This window comes from Carassius gibelio, chromosome A13 (genome assembly GCF_023724105.1).
Source record: "Carassius gibelio isolate Cgi1373 ecotype wild population from Czech Republic chromosome A13, carGib1.2-hapl.c, whole genome shotgun sequence".
In the NCBI taxonomy this organism is placed as follows: domain Eukaryota; kingdom Metazoa; phylum Chordata; class Actinopteri; order Cypriniformes; family Cyprinidae; genus Carassius; species Carassius gibelio.
The window spans coordinates 12,425,457-12,445,864 of NC_068383.1; the positions used below are offsets into that span (position 1 = coordinate 12,425,457).

Below are 20,408 nucleotides of genomic sequence, written 5' to 3' on the forward strand. Positions count from 1 at the left end.
GACAATTACACAACTAATTTGAACCTATAAACCTGTTAATGTGAACCTGTTAATTATTTGATATTGAGTTGATTAATCAAATAATTAAATCAAATATTGTTGTTTTTTTCATGAATATTGTTATTATTTATTTTTTGTGGTCTATATTTTAATCAGCCTAGTCAGGACTCTTTACAAATTGACCTCCTACTTTCCAAATCCACACTGACCTATCAATACAGTAAAAAAAAACAAAGACTACTACACCTAAATTACAGAATTATTTTATTATATATTACAAGGAGCTATAGTGACTAAATGCTCACACATTTTGCAAGAGTTATACAAGTATGTTTATGAATGTTAGGAATGTTTGGCAATTGTTATATTCATATTCATGCATTTTAAATGTAAAATGAGGAAAAAATATTAGAAATTGAAGCTTGTTTTGATTAAGCTGTTTTCAAACTTCTGAAAGCTGATTGTGAAACACCTGAATTTACTGTTCACTGCACTTCCTTTTCATTTCATAAAAATGAGGTATTGGAAAAGCACTGAATGTCCTATGGCTCAAAAATAAGACATGCTCCTCCTGCTGGAGAACATGGGAAGTACAATAACAAACACAGAGAATGAATCTTAAAGCTGATGCTTGTGATACAGAACACAGAATGACTACATAAATCTGGAGATAATTAATACTTAATTTTCAGGTTTAAATTACATTTTCAGTGTTATCTGACACCTTTGATTCCCACTTTACAATTGAGCAAATATACAAAAGAAGCACCATGTAATATAACCTATTAATGCCAGCCAAGAAGAGGATGACAGTGATGAAGGGAGGACTCACCCCTGTAAGATCTCTGTCTCTGGCTCTCTGGCTGGCTGAACCATCTCCTGCTTTAGCTCTGAGATCTCCGTGGAGAATGTGTCAATCAGCTGTAGTCACACACACACACACACACGCGCGCGCACACAGAAAACAAAATACAAGCGTAAAAGAGCAGGAAATCTCGAGACATTCTGAACGTGTGCTGGAGTGTCATTGATGTTTTACAAGAATGGGAAGTGTCTGTGTCTGGAATTAGTCATCATGAAATAATTCCCAGTAAACCAGCAACTAAATCCGTTTCCTCTCAAAGGCTAACAGAGAGAACAATTCAGACAGAGACATCAAAGCACATTTGATTTCCTTTGATTATTCCTAGATGAAACACTCAACCACGGTCACTGTAAATTAAAATACACGATATCTAAAGATAAAAATATTCTGTGTAAGGCAGGATGCTCTTCATTACTGATCTATTTGTATTTTTTTACAGAGCTGAGTTTCGCCTGATGATCAGCAGGGGGCTGTTTTTATTTCATTTATTTTTTTATTTTTACTACTTAAACTTCTGCAGAAATTCTAGTTAAGCACTACCACCCACAAGACAGTCAAGAAGGTTTCATTTCAGTGATACCTTGACCACAAACCAGACAAGACCCATCCACACTTTCGGTTCCATTTCTTTTTTATCGGAGCCAGTATTTTCTGCTTATAGTCATGAAGTATTGCTCTAACTTCATGTCCGACTTAGTCAGCAAACCACAAGTACACACCAACTCATGGCTCTTTTCAAAATCCAGCTCACTGCCAAGAAAAGCAATCTATAAAGACTTGAAAGTGCTTCAGACACACCAAAGCGCTGTAGATTATTGCTATTATTTAGCAATAATCTACACACTTGAAAGGTCAAGAATTATCAAACTTACATAAAATAAACTGGCTCATTGTAATGAATGGATACGGCTCATTGTGCTCCTTGTGTGAGTCAGAGAAGAAATACCGCAAAACTATTTTAAGCTTATTATTTTAAGCTTAGACAAAATGCAAAATCATTGTTAGTATGTGCACCTGGAAATGCTCTGTTATAAGTTTATGAGTTAAGTTTATGCATGCTTGTTTCTTAGTGTGTTGTTATTAGATGATAGATGTCTACCAAAACATACAACAATAAAATAATACATAACTAATATATGGTGTGTGCATGACATATACAGTACCTTTCAAATTTGGGATTAGTATTATTATTATTTTTTAATTAATACTTTTTTTTTCAGCAAACATACATTAAATTGATAAAAAATGACAGTAAAAACTTTCACATTGCGGCAAAATATTTATATTTCAAACACATGTTGCCCTTTTCAGCTTTCTATTAATCAAAGAACGATTTTTAAAAAAATATCACACTTTCCAAATACTTAGCCGCACTACTGTTTTAAAAATTGATAATAATTAAAGAGGGTTCATGAGCAACAAATATGCAGATTAGAATATTTTTTCCAGATTTTAAAATATATTAATATAGAAAATACTTTTATTAAACTGTAATACATTTACTGTTAATCAAATAAATGCAGCTTTATAAGCATGAGATACAAAAAAAATCGACATACTTTTAATAAGAGTACTTGTTTATTTATGTAACATTATTTGTCATTATTATGTAACATTATTTGTATGTAACATATATTATTTATGTTTATTTAGTTATTTAATATTTTTTTCCACCTGTGCAAAATTATAAATTTTGTCTGCTTTCACCAGATTATAATTTTATACAAAAAAGGAACAATTTTGCTAGTAAGGGAATTCCTCAAAATATATAAATGAGATTGTGTAATCTTAATAAACAGCACTGAAAGAGCAAAACAGAAGATACACACTGTCAACAGATTTACAAGAACACAGCACAGTAGTCTGCGCTAATGTTGGCCAGAATGACGACAGTAGAACCACCTATCATTTATGATTAATAGAGCTAACAAACCCAATCTTGCTGAGACAGAAAGAGATCTGATAGAAAAATCATTCAGCTTGCAGTGCTGATTTCATCCAGACGCAGAGAATGACTTGATGTGAGGTAATGAAGCAGAATAAAAGGTGCATTTTCGCCGGTTGGATATTTGTTAGGAAATTCTGATGCCTGTGAGGTGCTGGCTGGTGTTCTGGAGACCGGCGAGATCAAGAGCTCTTCCAAACGCTGCAGTCATCTGTGTCTGTCTTTAACCAGCTGTGAGGTAAAGTCATTCGCAGCACACAAAGCAGCCAAGACTCTGGGAAACTATGTGTTGACATTTTACTAGCCTAGCACGCTTGTTTCAGCCAAACACAGCCCTAACACTGAGAGGAGTGTTCACAAAATAAACACTCACATTGACAACAGCAGAATTATTTGATTAAAGGGACAGTTCACACAAAAAGCAACATTCTGTCATCGTTTACTCACCCTCACACCATTCCAAACCCTTAACTGTAATCCGTGGAAATAAAAGTTTAAAGTTTACATTTTAAGGAACATCGTCCACTCTTTTCCATATAGTTAAAGTGATATCATATAGCAGTGGTTCTCAACAAGCCCCGCTCTGTCTGACATAATATTCAAAGGCCCTCCTAACTAAGCCGATATGCACCTCTGGTATTTCTAATAAATTAACTCAAAAAATATATTAATTTTAGTGTTTGTTGAGTATTTAAACATATATTAATTAAATATTTTTAGATTTTTCTGATTTTTTAAGATGTGTTGTATCGTATCAACAAATTTAACTGTGTATGTTAATTAACATTTAGTTTACCCCCTCATCATCTAACACTCACTTAAGTTAATCTTTAAAAACGTATAATTGAATGACACTTTGATTAATTAAATTTTTTGATGAACTGTTCTTTTAATAGATGACAAATGTAAAATTCAATCCACTCACACATCCCACTGAAGGATCATCTAAACTGATGACAGAGGAGAGATGTTACGGGAGTGTTTTCTGTTAAGGAAACAAGGAGGAATATAAATTCTTGCTCACTGGCATTCTTAATCTTATCATTCATTCATCATGGCCGATTAGCATCGGAGCAAAAGCCTGATTTATTTGCCTTTGGCTGCATCTGATTGTTTACATGTAACACAGATTGCACTTGCAACTACAACTTCCTCCTGCATGAAATAATCCCAACACATGCTTGCAGCATGTTTGTTGGAAGAACAGCTTGCAGAGATAACAAGTGGATCTATCATGCTCTGAGAACCTGATTAGCTCTGCAGCTTTAGCACTGGCACGGTGAACGGACAGAGCAGCATTCCACGGGGTCTCCAGAGGCCCTGACTAACCTGCACTCGGTCTAGCTCTAAAGTAGGACGTGTACTGAAAGCAAAGGTCATCCACTAAGGGTGTGTTTCAATGCATCTTTTATTGCTGGTTGACACATTACTGAGTAAAATATAAACTATAGTGCTGTTCAAGTTCAATCATGACGTCAATTTGTAGGCCACGTGGTTACTTGTGTTTCTGAATACCTCTGAATGAGGTTTGAGTGATTGTATCACAAAACATTTGCAACTCTATTTAGCATTAACAACATGGAATCAACTAAAATGAAAAATGAATATATATATATATATATATATATATATATATATATATATATATATATATATATATATATATATATATATATATATATCAAAAAGTTTATGCTTTTGTCCATGGTTGTAAACTGGCTATAAATGGCTTAATAAGCAAAAAAAAAAAAAAAAAAAAAAAGCAGCTTTTTAATATAGGAGGCTTAGTTAGAGAAGCTCATGTGATGATAAAATACAGCACATGCAAATCTACAACCATAACATGCAGGCAGACACATTCAGAAAACAAGGCAAAGCTCAGAGGACAGTGGTGATGTGTCTCACCTTAAAAAAGCTGCTGCTCCGATCCATGAGGCAAGACTGCATCATCATCTCTGTAGACATGGTTGGGTGTACACAGCTCTTCTGTGTCAGGCTGGGTCTCTGTGGATCACAGAAACATACTTCATTTGAAGCCCAGAAAGAGAAAACCTCAACCAATTCCACACATATAGGCCAGAGAAATCAGCATACAACACTAAGAGAAGGAGCCTGCCATGCACCTTATGCACACTCTAAACTTCATTAAAAGCCCTCTTCTCATTCATCTCATTTCCTGCCAGATTAATTAACTTGAACTACACCCTTTACACACGCAATCCTTTCTTATACTGAACATCCAAACAGTTACATGCTCAAACACATCTTGACCTAGTTTGCTCATAAAAAGGATGTGCAGCAAATACTATCTCTGTTACAGCTATTATCTCTTTTAACATGCTATTTTAGTACAATTACAAATAATTAAATAAATATATAATACATTTTTAATTGATGCTATAATAAATTACACAGTATATTTGTCTAGAGATCATGGGAGAACTGGTAAAGCAAACAGAGATGACAGTCTGAGCTGAAATCTTTTGTTCACTGACTTTTGTAAAGAAGTTTTCAAAACAGCCTCAGGCATAATAGAGGGAGGGAGGATCAGCTGGGAGACTGGCAGAGACAAAACCAGGGCAAAGGTCAAGCCGTGAGAAAGGGTGGTGGAAGGGGCAGGATGAGGAATATAAAGCTTTCTAATATACTTATTCAGCCGTGAATGCACTGCTCAGCTCAGGTAAGAATCAAAACCAGCTCCATGTGCAAAAAAAGAAACCCCAGGAATGTAGTGATCACCTGATGAATGTACAATTTGCTAGGCCATATATTGGCTGTATATTTAAAGTAAGAATAAAAAAGTTTGGAAAAAAATGACAAAGTGTGGTGAAATCTCCTACTCTTCATAGCTGTACGTAAAGCAATAGTATTCAAAAGTTTTTTTAGTTTTTTCTTTGAAATGAAATTGATACTTGTACTCAGCAAGGATGAATTAAATAGATCAAAAGTAACAGAACAGATGGAGTTCTTGTTTCAAAATATTTCTTTTTTTTAAATAAACGCTGTTCATTTGAACATAAAAAAAGATTTTTTTATTTTTTTTAAAGTTGCACAACAGCACAACTGATAATAATAAGCTATGTAACTCAAAACCAAAGTATATTAGAATGATTTTTTAAATATCATGTGACACCAAAGACTGGAGTAATGGCTGCAGAAAATTCAGCTTTGCCATCAGAGGAATAAGCTGCTGAATACTGAATAACCATGGATGGTCATAGAATAACATGTTCGAGTAATGTCAATACCATGACAAGCTCCATATGAGCCTTTCTACAGCTTATGTAAAATGCGATTGAACCATAAATGGGATGAAGGGACTATGGAGGAAGCTTTTTGTATTGTACACAACATTCTTTAACTTCAAAAATAAAACATTTATGAAAAGTCAATGCAAAAGTAAGTTGCATAAATACTTACTGCCAGAGAAATTCTCAACAATACAGCTATTAAAACAGCCACACCACCCAGTGCTGCCTCTGCAAGTCTCTTTGTTCATGAGGAGCGAGTGTCTTCCCTCCCAATGCAGAAGACTGTCATCAGCTGAAGCAAGAGCCAGTTCTGACCCACATCCAGATGCTGCAGATACCCAACACACAGAAAGCTTTGATCCAGCACAGCTGTCAGAGTTATACACAACAGCTTTTTCCTCCACAGACAGCACAGTCTTGCAGTGTCAACCTGACTCCACTCTTATCATCAACAAAGGAAACACAAAGCCTTTTTTTTCTTCACTGGTTGAATTTATGTGTTGAGCTAACACAAAGCTGCTGTCTGGGTGCTGACACTGTAAGGGGAATCATGGCAAACATGTGCAGCTCAGCTCACAAAGCCTTTGATGTGACCATCAGAAGCTTTGAAGAGAACAAGCATCTCCACCCAAACCATTGCTTTCTTCTGAACATATTGCTATGGACTCTTTTGTCCTCCAGAGCCAATTTATCAACAGTGCCAAAGTTCAGACTGTCCTCTGGGTGGAAGGTCTCTCAGTAGAACAAACCCTAAATACTGGAATTCCCTCCAAATACATTCGATTCACTTATCCCTCTTTTATTATAATTCTTTCCCCTTTGTTGATTTATTTTGTTCTTTTATTTATTATTCCTGTCTTTTATCTTTGTTTGCATATTTTTTTTTGGACACTTTATATTAAGGTCCAATTCTGGTTAAAAAACTAGTTATCTGGTTAACAAACCATTAACTATATGGCTTTTGCCTCAATAACCTCCTAATTAGCTGCTTATTAATAGTTAGTAAGGTAGTTGTTTATTTTGAGGATTGCGCAGATTTAAGGATGTAGAATATGGTCATGCACAATATGTGCTTTACTAATAAACAGCCGATATGTTAATAATAGGCATGCTAATAAGCCACTACTAGCTTATAGTAAGAATTGAGTTTAACATTTTTATGTTTTTGTGGTGGTGGTTTTTCAGGAAAATTAGTCTGAGTGAGGTCCAGGTATTTCCGTTGAAGCATTGTTCCAGCGCTGACAGATATGAACTGCATTCGACATGTTGATCTACTCCTCTGTGTGAAGGGGCTTCACCTCATGTTGTTGCTGTAATGAGGCATCAACAGATTCATCTTTCTTCTAAACAAATTTTTTCTGCTTGCACTGCCAACATTAAACAGTCCTCATCTATATCCATAAACATACGTATGTTTGCTGGAAGATGATGACATATGATGCATAACTAGTGACAGTTCAATCATCTAGCACGAAACTCTCACAATGGCCCGAGGAGATCAAGCAAAACATTGTTGAACTCTGCTCAGTATATAAACAAGAGAAAGCAAGCTGTTATCCTTTTTTTGAAAGCCTCAACAAGACACACTTGCATACGGCTCAGTGAGTAAACAGGAAACCCCTTGGACTCCCAGCACGGGCAGAATAAACAGGCTAAGTTATTAACTGGCCACTGTGGTGCACAGACCAGCAGAGAGAGAAAGTCCGGCTCAATTGGTAATTTATTTCCCTCGTCCTCTATCATCTCAATAGGGATGTCACGGCACTGGGATACACAGAAAATTGCAGTTGAATGGAACAGTCTTTGTTAGTGTGCCCTCCAAAATGTCAACAACTGCAAACAAGACCAGAGGCAAACTCTTATCCTGCTTCCATCCAAACAGGGTCATTTTCTATAGTGCACTGGCCTGTACCATTGCACATAAGGTTTAACATGCCAGTTTGTGTATGTGTGTGTGGATGTAGAAAATCACTCAGCTGGGCTGTTTGGACCCACACAATGGCACATCTGAACTACGAGGCACAGAGTGCCTCTGTGTCCCGCACACAGATGCACACATAACAGGTGCGTGGTAGCAGAGAGGATTTTCTGTAGTCTGGAGAGAACTGCCAGGGTTTGACAGGAAATGGAGCTTGTAAGCAATTAATGGGTTTGAGCCATAAACAAATATAACAAGAATGTGAGACACAACTCAGAATTTCTGGTTATTATTGTATTATCTGGTTAGTTTCTTATCCTGGGCTGATGTAAACACAAAACAAGAGCTTTGAGAGCAGCACATTTTAATATAAGCATGACAGTGAACAGTGGGACAGTGACATGCCACAACGTCAATCTTAAAAAACAAAATAAAACAAAAAAAAGATAAAAGATTGACAGCCTTGAATATCACAGGAGAACAGTGCAGCATGTCTAAAGAAATGACTGAGAAACAAATCCACGTCATACACAAACAAAATCAACACTTTGTTAAAGAGCCACACAGATGGGAAATCAAAAATTACCTGTATTACAGTGTATGATATAGCTGTCCATCAGTGTAAACAATGTGCAAATAATTAAACCAAAAAGTACACGATTTATAAAGTTATTGGTTTCTAAAGTAAGGAGTCGACTCTGAATCGCTGAAACGAGTCGTTATAGATTTCAAATCTTTTGCCCATCTCTATGTACGTCACTAGGAACACTTTGCATAATAATCTCCGCCTACCGTCTTGGGAGAAACGGAACTCTGACCTGCCCCACCCCCACACACAGACGCTCTGGTTGGTGTGATAGCATCATGTCGAGGAGACAGTGTGTTTTTAATTGTAAAGGCAAGTTTGTTTTATTTTCACTGCCAAAGAATGAAAATCAGAAGAACCAATGGCTAAAATTCATTTTCACCACAATACCAGAGCAGTACAACAAATCCCTTTTTCACTGATGACTGCTTTTCTAATCTCGGTGAGTACAGCGGGATTTTCAAAGCGTTTGGCCATAAAAGAGGGTTCATTACCAACTTTATTTAGAACAACGAGCATCTCCGAATCACAACGCGAAGTATGATTATGATTAAGTTATGTGTCTGTTTTCTCCCGAGCGTCTTATCAGTATGTGTGCTGTCTGCAGCCTTTCTTCGCTGATCGTCATGTACAAACACGTGAATACTCAACGAAGAGACATGAGAGTTATCTATAGAAAGCTTGACATTTCTACTTTAAAACTAAACAAGTGCTGCCGATATTCTGTGATAAAGTAATCCATATGAAAACAACGCGATGTCTGTTTTTCATGTCTCCCTTCACTATATCTAATGTGACCACGCCCCCGCGCTGAACACGCTATTCAGATTCAAACTGAAGCGCGCGGCTTGAATACACCCAACACAGAAGAAAAAGCAGGGAGACTGTTCAAGTTTTTTATTTTACTGTTTGCTTCACCCCAAACAGATGCTAACGCATAGTTTACAGTGGAGGTGTGTGCGGAACAACCAATCAAACCTGACTATGTTAGTTGACCAATCAGAACACAGTATGCTACCGAAAGGTGGGGTTTAAGGAAACTGAATCTTTTGAACAGCTTCGCGCGAACCGTTTGGGGATCTCTGAGAATTGAGGTAATTTTAAAATGATATTTTGACAAAATGACAATGATTTTTAACCTTGGATGGATTTAAACCTAATGTACAGGACTTATAAACAGTGATAGGAAGCTTAGAATTTTCATCTTACTGGCTCTTTAAAGGGACAGCTTAGCCAATGATTCAAATTTCCAGAAAGCTCTCAATATATAGAATATATTTAGCTCTATAAAAAGATAAAGGCTGATTATTCTGTACAATATAAAAAAAATGTTTTCCTGTGATTATATATTTTCTTTATGCTACTTCTTGTGCAATAATAATGCACCAACACATATATTTACTCTACCATTCAAATATGTAAGATTTTCTAATGTTTTTGGAATAAGACTCTTATACTCACCAAGGCTGTATTTATTTTTATTTTTTTTAATAGAGTAAAAACAATAATATTGTGAAACATTATTACAATTTAAATGAACTGTTTACTATTTATTGATCTGACGGCAAAGTTGAATTCAGTGCGTCACGTGCTCTTTCGGAAATCATACTAGAAAGAAACAGCACTGAACAGCATTGATTTGAATATTTTACATTTTCTCAAGACTTGATTGGCTAAACTATTCACATGTGAGATGAGAAACAGCACTAACAGTTATCTCATGTTAGTGGTCAAGTAACAGTGCTTTGTAATCAAAGTGGATCCGTAAATGCATTCAGCAACTGAGCAATAGGTTTCTCCCTGTTCCAGTTAACGTAACCGACAGAGGAAGTTACAGCATGTTACTGAATGACGTAGTCTTTCCAGTCCTGTTGGACTGGAAATGTGTTGGGTCAGACTCAAAGTGTGATTCACAGCTAATGAAACCAGACGTGCTGCTTGTATAGGTTATGAAGTTTTTATTGAAGAAATCTTGGGAGCAATATTAAACAGCGAACAAATGAAAGTCTAAACAAGACAACAATAAAATATGTCACGATGCAGAGCAGAGTGTTATAAATCACCCCAAAATGACTTTAATCATAATCATGCTACATTTTTTAATTCCCCTTGAGTTTCCCATATTCTTGGGACAGAATTTCTACAGCCAACTTAATTGCTAACACATCTATATGTTACAGACTGTAACTACAAATCAAGCAAATTCTGCACACACATTCAAATAATTATACTAATAAATTATTTTCAAGTCTGATGCAGTGGTAAGACAGTATGTGAGAAGGGGAAAAACACTGGGTTTCTATTGGATAGTGAAGTCGTCTGGCGCTGTGTTAGGACCCTGCTGCTATATGGTCTGGAAAACATCCAGCTCGGCTCAAAGCCTGCAGAGAGCTCTACCCTCCCAAGGGGGACAGCAGCCTTTAGGGACAACAACAGTTCGAATCTTCACACGCTAGACACATCCCTGCTTCAGAAACAACATCAACATATTTTATGTGCAACACACGCGACTTTTCAGCTGGAGTTTTAGGTAACAGACAGAGACAGAGATATTAGCTGTGAAACAGATCCAGCTGTTAGATCCAGTCTCTCTTCTATCGGAGTGATTCTCATTAGCTTTGTAGTCTGTTTACAACCCAAATTATGTGAACACTTATGCAAAGCCATTTCAATAAAAAGTGGCATAAAGTATCTCACACCTACATTTGTTTGTTGTCTTATACTTTTCTGTTGTATACCGACACCAACATTTTTGATATTTACTTTAGTCACTGTCACTGTAGTTATTGCCATTATCCACGGTTATTACAAAGACAGAATTAGCCAATTCAACACTAACAGCCCAACACTAATTTTAGCACTCTTTTTTTATGTGTTGCTGTCAGTCCTGGAAGTTATATTGTCATGCCAGTAGATGGAATCACTGAATAATTTACTCAACCAATTCAGTCAACAATATGTATTTAGAAACAAAACTCTTTATGATTAAGTGATTTAAAATTTACTCTAACATTTTGTTCAAAGAATAATTCATTCATATATTAAATAAGTGCCAAGTCACTAAATAATTTACTTAATCAATTCACTCGAATGCACTGATTAATTCAGAAACATAACAAGTGATGATTCACTGAATCATTTACTGATCGATTTGTTCAAGCTCACTGATTCTTTCAGAAAATAAAAACAAGTGATGAGTGACTGAATTTTATTCAGATAATTTATTGAAACATACTAATTAATTCAGAAACTGATGAAATTACTATTTTTATTAGAGAGTAAATGAATCATTCACTCATTCGACTTGTTTAAACAAATAGATTATTTCAGAAACAAAACAACTGAGTGTTATTATAAGTGAGCCACTGAATCATTCACCCAACTGATTCATTCAAACAAACTGATTCACTAAAGAACACCTGCATTTTTTGTCAGCTCTGTACGAACTGGGGTTTCTGAAATTGTCTGAAAAGTCTGATATCCATAGCATAGTGACTGACACAAAAGTAAATTACTCTTGCAATAACCCTCATAACCTAGAGTCAAATGTACTAAACCCATTGAAGCAACTGAAATCTGACTGACAGTTCATTCAAGTTAAAGTGGTTTTTGAGCTCAATTTCCTGCTGAAGGGATTATGCAGAGACTCAGAAATGCTCAGAAAAATGACATTAACAGACACAGCTGCAAAAGCAGGCAAAACAGTGAGAAAACACACTCAAAATAGCCTTTCGTTACCGCAGACTCCAGCACAGACCAACAAACCCCAACCATCTGAATGTCACTGGTCAGACTACATAAGTGAAGCCTAAAAGATGACCATTTAAATCTGAATCCATACATGCACAGACTCTCAACATTTTATCTCAACCTTATCTAGGCCTGCTCACAATATGAGATCGATGTGATCCCCAGATCCCCAAACACACAGGCAGGAGAAACACACTCAAAGTGTTCAGGCAGAAGCCAGCGCTATACAGGATGTGGCCAGCTCCACCCCACATAGCATGTCCCAGGGCAATAACCAGACAAAATGAGGATCAAACAACGATTTATACATGTACTAACAAATTCCAGACTCATATATCGGGCTGTTCTTGCATTTAAGTGCTTAGTGCACATCTTTTATTCGGTTTCATCAAGTTTCCTTTCCTCCGCTGCGCTGAATCTGGCTCCAAATGCACCTTTTGATCTACTTAAAAGTTTCCTCCTACTCAGAACTTACCCTTTCTCTCTCTCTCCATTTCTTAGTTTCAGTGTCAGACACAAAGAGGTCTCTCATTCAGACAGTGCAGTTGGAAGCGTTAGGTGATTCCGTGGGAAAGGCTTTTGGCAGTCTGGCAGCTTCCTGACTCCAACAGGTGATATCATTTCTGGAGTCCTGAACTAGATTCCAAATGATCATCCAAAGAAGAAAACAATTGCTTTAACTTGCCCATGGAGCTATTATGATCCTTCTCATTGTCTTTAGAAAAGGTCTAAAGCGGGTTCTCATGATAAGAAGAGGTTTTGAGTACAAAGACCATCCTCAATCTAGTCCATGAGTTTAAGTTTATTTCTTTGATTTCTGTAAAACATAACTCCTCCTGACCAAAACAACAAACCTGATGAAGGATTTAAAATACCAAAATAGCAAAGCTTAAGAAACCGAATGAGTTTCATTGCTAAAGCTGGATTCCAGCCACATCACATCAGATAAAAGCATATATGCCAGCTAAAAATAACTCTAATGCAGTTAATACATTATTTAATAATGTTTATTACCATGAGAAAAGCATAAATCATGGTTATAATAAGACATTTAGAAAATAATTTAACAGATGTCAATCTTAGTATTTCTCCTAAAGCACTCAGATCATCCATAAAAAGAGTTATTTCAGCTAGAAGTTGTAATATCTGTGGGTGTTGTCAGTATATCAACAGAGACGTGATGTCATGTACATGCCGTCAGGTAAAGATGTAGCAATAGGCTGTTGATTAGATTGTTTCTGGCTGGTTTTATGGTCAGAAATGTGTAGGTCCAAATAATTATCTGTGGTAATTGCCATTATGCCACAAAAGTTGTTTGTTTAACTTAAGCATTCAAGAACTTCAACTGCACTTAAGCTGAAACGTTCTTTTAAGAGACGGTCTGCATGTGCTGAATACAGTCTCACTTCAGTGAGGAAGACAGATAAACATTAGATCTTGTTCAAATAAATCACACTTAAGAAGCAGACATGTGAAGAATCCGTACAATTTCCTTAACTTTAATGTATTACTTCCAGATCCTTCTTCATCAGAACAGAAAGTAAAGACAAAAGAATATTTCAGCTTTTTCACCACATTTTCACATGTGCACAGCCAGTCAAAAATGGGTAAGACTGGAATGCGAGTGAGTGTTTCTTTTTTTTTTTTTTGTGATGGGAAGTTATAGTCAACAAACATTATCTGCTTCAAAACAACCCTTAGTCCCAGTGGGTTTCAGTGTTTTAAATATTTGAGGTTTCCTTTGTGTTTGAACCTCCAATTGGCCCCGAAAATGTAAACAAGACAAAAATATTCAGTGTGGACAGGAGTTTGGAGTCGTATGCTCATCAAGGTTGCATTTATGTTAAAAACAGTTACTGCTTAATATTTTTGTGACAACTGATACATATTGTTTTCCAGATTTTGTTTAACATAGATCGTTTATAACATTGTAAATGGCTTTACTGTCATGTTTGATAAATCTAATGAATCCTTGCTGAATAAAAGTATGATTTTTTTTCTTGTTTTTCAATTCTGCGGTTCAACTAAATCTGATATCTCATTACTTAATTATATCTCTCACTTTGCATTTAAGGCTCTGATCAGCAGACCATTAAAGATCACATTTCATTCCAAAATGGTTTAATCATGTACCCACCACGTTCACTGAAATCTGTGTAGCAACTCCCAATACTGTCAGCAGGCACTAAAATTATGATGACAAATTCCAGTGAACAGAATTGCCACAATGAAGACACTTCAGTCACTCAGTAGCGCGGAGTAGCGCTCAGTGGTCACAGTTCCGGCTTAAATCAAGTAAATATGAAAAGAGTAATGAAATGGATCAAAACATTCTCTTCCAAACTAATCCAATGCCAGTCACTGCACAAATCTGAAATTCTTGTCGCATGTGACGCATGTTCTGGGCAAAATCCAGCTCGGCTCAAAGCCTGTAGAGAGCTCTGCCCAAAATCAGTTAAGTTACCTCCCTCTGCCTGAGGCTAATCTTCTTAACAGACCTCAGAGCCACTGCTAAAATATTGGTGGAGACTGGGAAAGAAACGAAAAATCTGGTGGGACGATTAAAAAAAAAAAAGTTAGTAATGAATTCAATCAATTTGTCTGACAGCAATAAAGGAATGTGCACAAGTTTTGGATAATTCAGCAAACACAATATATCATAGGGACTTTCCACTGAGTATTGTTTTTATACGGGCCTATTGATTGTTTTTTTTTAATTTTTTTTCAATTTTTTTTTACATATTTTCCTATTATTTATTTTCTATTACGCTATGTTCCTCATAGGGGCTGTTAACTGCTCCTCCAAATGCTGATTTGACGTTTTACTGGACATTTGGACACACAAACGCACACACAAATACACAAACATGTTTTAGGGGATGGCAAAATTTGGGAAGAATATTACAACCTGTTCTAATGTAATTATCTCTTTTTTAAAAATGTAAAATTCCCCAAATTTGGAATCATTGTATACTGGTTATGAGAAAAGTACACTAAAGCTACTAACTTGACCCCTAAACTAAGTTTACTTCCCTCTCTTAGAGTTCACAAGGAGCATAAGTGCATTCAGTTTTCCAAAGCAAATATAATATGATCTTTCACAAGAAATGTTGCATTAAAACTTTTAAATAAAATACAGATTATTCCAAAAATACAAAAAACACAATGTTCAATGCTTGTATCTTTTGACTTTCCATGAGACCATTCTTAAACCTTTACAACAATGACATTTAACAACATAACATCACATTACATTTATTTTTCCAATAGACCATTTTTAACCACAGTAACCTGTATAATACAATTACCTGCTTGAAACAACATCAGTTTTGATTCATGACCATAAACTGCAAGTGGTTGCTACTAAACATAAGACACCAAAGTATCAAACTATCCTTACCAGTGTTAACCCAAAATATATATAACAAATACTATTAAAGGTAATTAAGTGTTAATAAAATATAACTACTAAAATAAACAAAAACTTAAAATATATGTTCCAAGCTGTTGTAACCACCAATTTAAGCACTTTTATTTTAACAAGTAGCCTAAAACACACACACACAAACGCTTTAAATGTCTTCAAGACTAAGTTGAGGTCGACAAACAAAACACTCGCCGCAGACTTACGCTAATAAACATTGCGTGGGACTCACCTCGACGGGGCGAAACCAAAACACCCGCTAGAAAAAGCGCAGTTACGCATTTATAAGACCTGGATGATGTTTCTCCAAAGGCTCAGTTGCTGTTAACATTTTTAGATGTTCCTACATGACCGAGTCGAGGTTGTTTCCTTGTACTTCGCATTAAAGACTCATAGCTGTGTTAAAGCATGCGACCTCTCCCGGCAAAAACAAACTCCAGGAGGAGAACAAAAGTTGATGCGCATTAAGTTTCAGGTCACGTGTTCCAGCTGGGAATGTCTCTGGAAGGGAGAAGCCATTGATGTTACTCAGAGAGGACATGAAAGAACCGGAAAGACAGTGGAACTGAGGACCGAAGCCGCACACATCGAAACAATTAAGGAAACGACCTTGTGGGATATAAATATATGTACAATTTCAGTATTTCAGTTAATCGAATTATTTATCAGAGCAAAAAAAAAAAAAAAAAAAATTATATATATATATATATATATATATATATATATATATATATTTTTTTTTTTTTGCAAATGTTAATGTAGGCTATGACAGACTCCCATGGTGAATGTATATGCACTCTTGGACATTGGTGTTTAACAAATTAAAACGCTGTAGACTGTAGATTTGATATATATATATATATATATATATATATACACACACACACACATGCACCACACACACACACACACACACACACACACACACACACACACATATATAAATTGATATATATATATATATATATATATATATATATATATATATATATATATATATATATATATATATATATATATTTAACAATTGTATGGACTCTTTGTTTGTAAATTTTACCTAAGTAAACTTATCACTGTATAAAAAAAAAAAAAAAAAAAAAGAAAAGAAAAAGGTGTTCTGTTAAATAACAGTAATTTAATGCACGAAAAAAAAAAATAAGATTCACTTAAACGTTCTTTATTTGGTAAGTATTGCACACATTTTAAATAAAATGTATGTACTGAATTAAACAAAATCAATAAATAAGCAAATAGACAGAATGTTATCATTTTAAGATAATATTTCCACTGAATATAATTATTACCCAAAAGAACAGAGACCTCAATACTTAGTAGTTAGTACACCATACACAATGACAGTAACAATCAACGGATAGTGTTTGAGTATAGATGGGTCATTTTGAGTAGAAAATTAACTCCAGATGTCACAAACCTTTAATTTCTACAAGCTTAAATTGAGTATAACATATCATTTTACATATAATTTACTCTATTTTTTATTCTTGCCTTAACTTCATTATTTAGTGTAGAAATTACATTTGTTTTTATGTAGTATTTTTACTTTACCACAATCAAATGTTTATCAGCGATGGACATGGATTACAAAGCTGAAGATTTTGTTAGATCAGCTTTTACTTTTCTAACAGTAAATTTCAAGCAAATGTGTCACAAAAATGGAAAATAATGGCTCTATAAACATGAAAAACTCAAAGAACACAAATTAATTAACCACAGAAAAAGTTAATAGATAAAATGTTTGTTTTTAATGTTTTTATACAGTATATGTCAGGAAGCAAGCATTCTTAGAAAACGGACCACATTGCCAAAGATACCACCGAGTAAGAGCATTTTGCTACATTATTGAGCAGTTAGAAGTTATTATATATTACATTTAAGAAATTTTTTCTTAATTTTCTTCTAGAGCAATCTCAAACTTTCTGTGTTGTACACTTATAAACTCTTTCATGTTTGAAATTCTGATCTCCATTTCTTGGCAAACATAATGGAATTTATATAAGCAAAACATTCTTAATTTCCAACTTGCAAAATTTCAAAATGGAAATATATTGGCACCAGCGTTTAAAAAAAAAATCATATAACAACATAATTCAAATAAAATCGCAGGGGCAAAATAATCATCATAACAGAATTATTTACATTTGCCCATTAGTTTTTTTTTTTAAAGATTAATTATGTAATGAGAAAATCTGCAAATTATTCCCTAACAACAGTATATTTTAACTTAAAGAAAGCAAAGCAAATATTATAATAGAAAGAATGTAATATGGCAAAAAAGAAACAGAATTTGAAAGCCAATGCTTCACACTCTCTTCATTCAATTATTTTACTTTACTTGTCTTTGGATACAACACTTACTGTTATTAAATTGTCACCTGAATCTCACCAGAATCCAGCGGGTTATGGTTAGGCTGGTTATGATCTTCCACAGTACTGTCATATTTGGGACAGATGAACTCAACAGGTTTCCAGTGCGGTCTTCGTCCACTTCCTCTTTGTCGGAAAGGGGCAAACCGCAACCATTTCTTCACTACGTCAGCAAACTGGTGGTGTGTGGCCTCCTTTCCTATAGGTGTCTTCTTCAAGGCACCTGCAGAGAACGGAGTTAAAACAATCTTTCACACGAGGATCCTAAAAATATTGACCTTTAAAGTGATAAAGGGGCTGTCGTGGCCTGAAGTGAGACCCTTTAGCAAGCACCAAACCCCCAACAGCTCCTTGGGCGCCGCAACAATAATGGCTACCCACTGCTCTGGGTGTGTGTTCACAGTGTGTGTGTGTGTGTGTGTGTTCACCAGACTTCACATACTTGGATACACCTCACTTCACTTCATTTCACTAAAGTCAGTGATAAAACTGAAGTTGCAATTGCACTGAAACATGATTTCAATGGCTGCTTACGAAATAAAACACCCTGCAGTCGTGTGTTTCTGAAGCTCCTTTTCTGTCCTCTGCCAACCCAGTTGAGCTCTGAGCCCACACTGAAAGAGAGAACAGTGTGCATAAGACGCCGGACCGCATCATCTACTGTAGCTCCGCCCATCCGTGAGAGGTGTGACACCTACGAAATAAAAATCAAAATTTAAAGAAATACTCACTACAGTTAAAGAAGTGAAGAGTGTTAGCGTCTAAACTGTTCTGAACTATTATTTCGGATAAACAACCATCTCCATAAAATGTAAACTTCCTGTCCTGACTGAGGTTTACAAAGTAACTTAACCTATTATTACATGCACTGCAGTAATTGCAGATTGTAGAGTAAATTCGATTTCACAGTAATTATTTTGTACCATTCTCTTCTGAGCTTCAGTATCCTCTAAATGCTGCTCCGTTTCATTGAGCTGTTCCATTGTTCGCAGTGGAAGATCTACGTCAAGCGGCTCGTCTTCCTCCTCACACACCTGTCCTTGAATCCTGGCCTGCAGGTCTTTCAGAACTTCCCACTGCCTCTGTTGCTCCTCTTTGATATCATAAAGCAGTGATATGATTTGTCTATGGGCTGCTGTCTCTGTAGTTGCAAAAAAATATCAAATTTAGAGAAGACTTACAAAAGACTAAAGGAATAGTTCTCCCAAAAATGAAAATTTGTGGACAATTTACTCAGCCTCAGGCCATACAGAACATTAATAAGTTTGTTGAGTTGTTTATTGTAATGTTTTTATCAGCTGGATGAACTCTCATTCTGACGGCACCCATTCACTGCAGATCCATTTGTGATCAAGTGATGTAATGTGAAATTTTTCCAAATCTGTTCCAATAAAGAAAAAACTCATCTACCTTAGTGTGAGTACTTAGCAAATTCTCATTTTGGGGTGAACTATTCCTTTCAAATTTAGCATTGAAATCAAATCTGCTTTTCAGTTACATTTGTAGAAAACAATTTTGACAATAATAATAATGGTGGTGGTGGCTCATCTTTGTCAAAGGATTTTATTAATATAGATTTTTTTTTAACATTTGGTCCATTAATCATATTATCAGTTTAGCACATAAACACGTGTATAAAAAAAAAAAAAAAAAAAAAAAAAAAAAAAACCTATTCAAGTTAGCATTTTTTTATTTGTATGTTTAATAAAACAATACCTAATCAACTATTAACCAATATCAACTTAATCATAAAACTCAATTCAGAAACACATTTTTTAAATAAGACAAAGTGTCATAATGATAGAAGGGAAGGTATGTATAAGTCCGTTTCAAGGGAAACGTGATCATTGTTACTCTTTTCACTTTACAGTACCCGATGATGAAGACGCGTCCTCGCGCATCAACTTTCCCGCCACTCCATCAGGTTTGTAGGACTGTGAATCCGTGCTGAAATTCACCTCGGCCCGCCCCGGGATGTCTTCTGCGCTTCTGCTCAGGTCTCCTGGCATAGGGTGCACTTTATCCTCTTCAGACACCGCTGAGCGTCTCTGTGCCATGTCTGCCATGTGTTTACTTACTAAACTCTCCGCCCGGCGGTTTATGGCCCAGTTTACTCGACTGACGCTGTTTGCTTCCATTTATGCGGATGTATTGCTGCACTTACAAACAGCACTTTATGCGAAATTAAATCCTTTAACATGCATCTCTTAATAAACACAGCGATATGTGCGAGAAATATGCGGAAATGGTTATCAAGCTGTCCCCAGCCAGCTCACGTATCACG

At 35.7% G+C, this 20,408-nt stretch overlaps 2 protein-coding genes across 2 annotated transcripts in view; both read right to left on the reverse strand.

Annotated features, from left to right (window-relative positions):
- The window catches only part of LOC128026181 (ras and Rab interactor 2), a 34,478-nt gene extending 18,280 nt beyond the window's left edge, over positions 1 to 16,198 (reverse strand). Inside the window, exons 1-3 of the mRNA XM_052613003.1 lie at positions 15,972 to 16,198; positions 4,716 to 4,814; positions 833 to 921 (exon numbers count right to left, since the gene is read on the reverse strand). Of these exons, the coding sequence (XP_052468963.1) occupies positions 833 to 921; positions 4,716 to 4,775 (149 nt within the window). The 5' untranslated portion in view covers positions 4,776 to 4,814; positions 15,972 to 16,198. The remainder of the gene's footprint in view (positions 1 to 832; positions 922 to 4,715; positions 4,815 to 15,971) is intronic.
- Positions 16,199 to 17,479: 1,281 nt separating this feature from the next.
- LOC128026182 (uncharacterized) lies at positions 17,480 to 20,408 on the reverse strand. The gene is made up of 4 exons (XM_052613004.1): positions 19,998 to 20,408; positions 19,048 to 19,265; positions 18,659 to 18,818; positions 17,480 to 18,347 (listed from the first exon to the last, which is right to left on the reverse strand). Exons 1-4 carry the CDS (start codon positions 20,260 to 20,262, stop codon positions 18,121 to 18,123), a joined length of 870 nt encoding a protein of 289 aa, XP_052468964.1. The 5' UTR covers positions 20,263 to 20,408; the 3' UTR covers positions 17,480 to 18,120.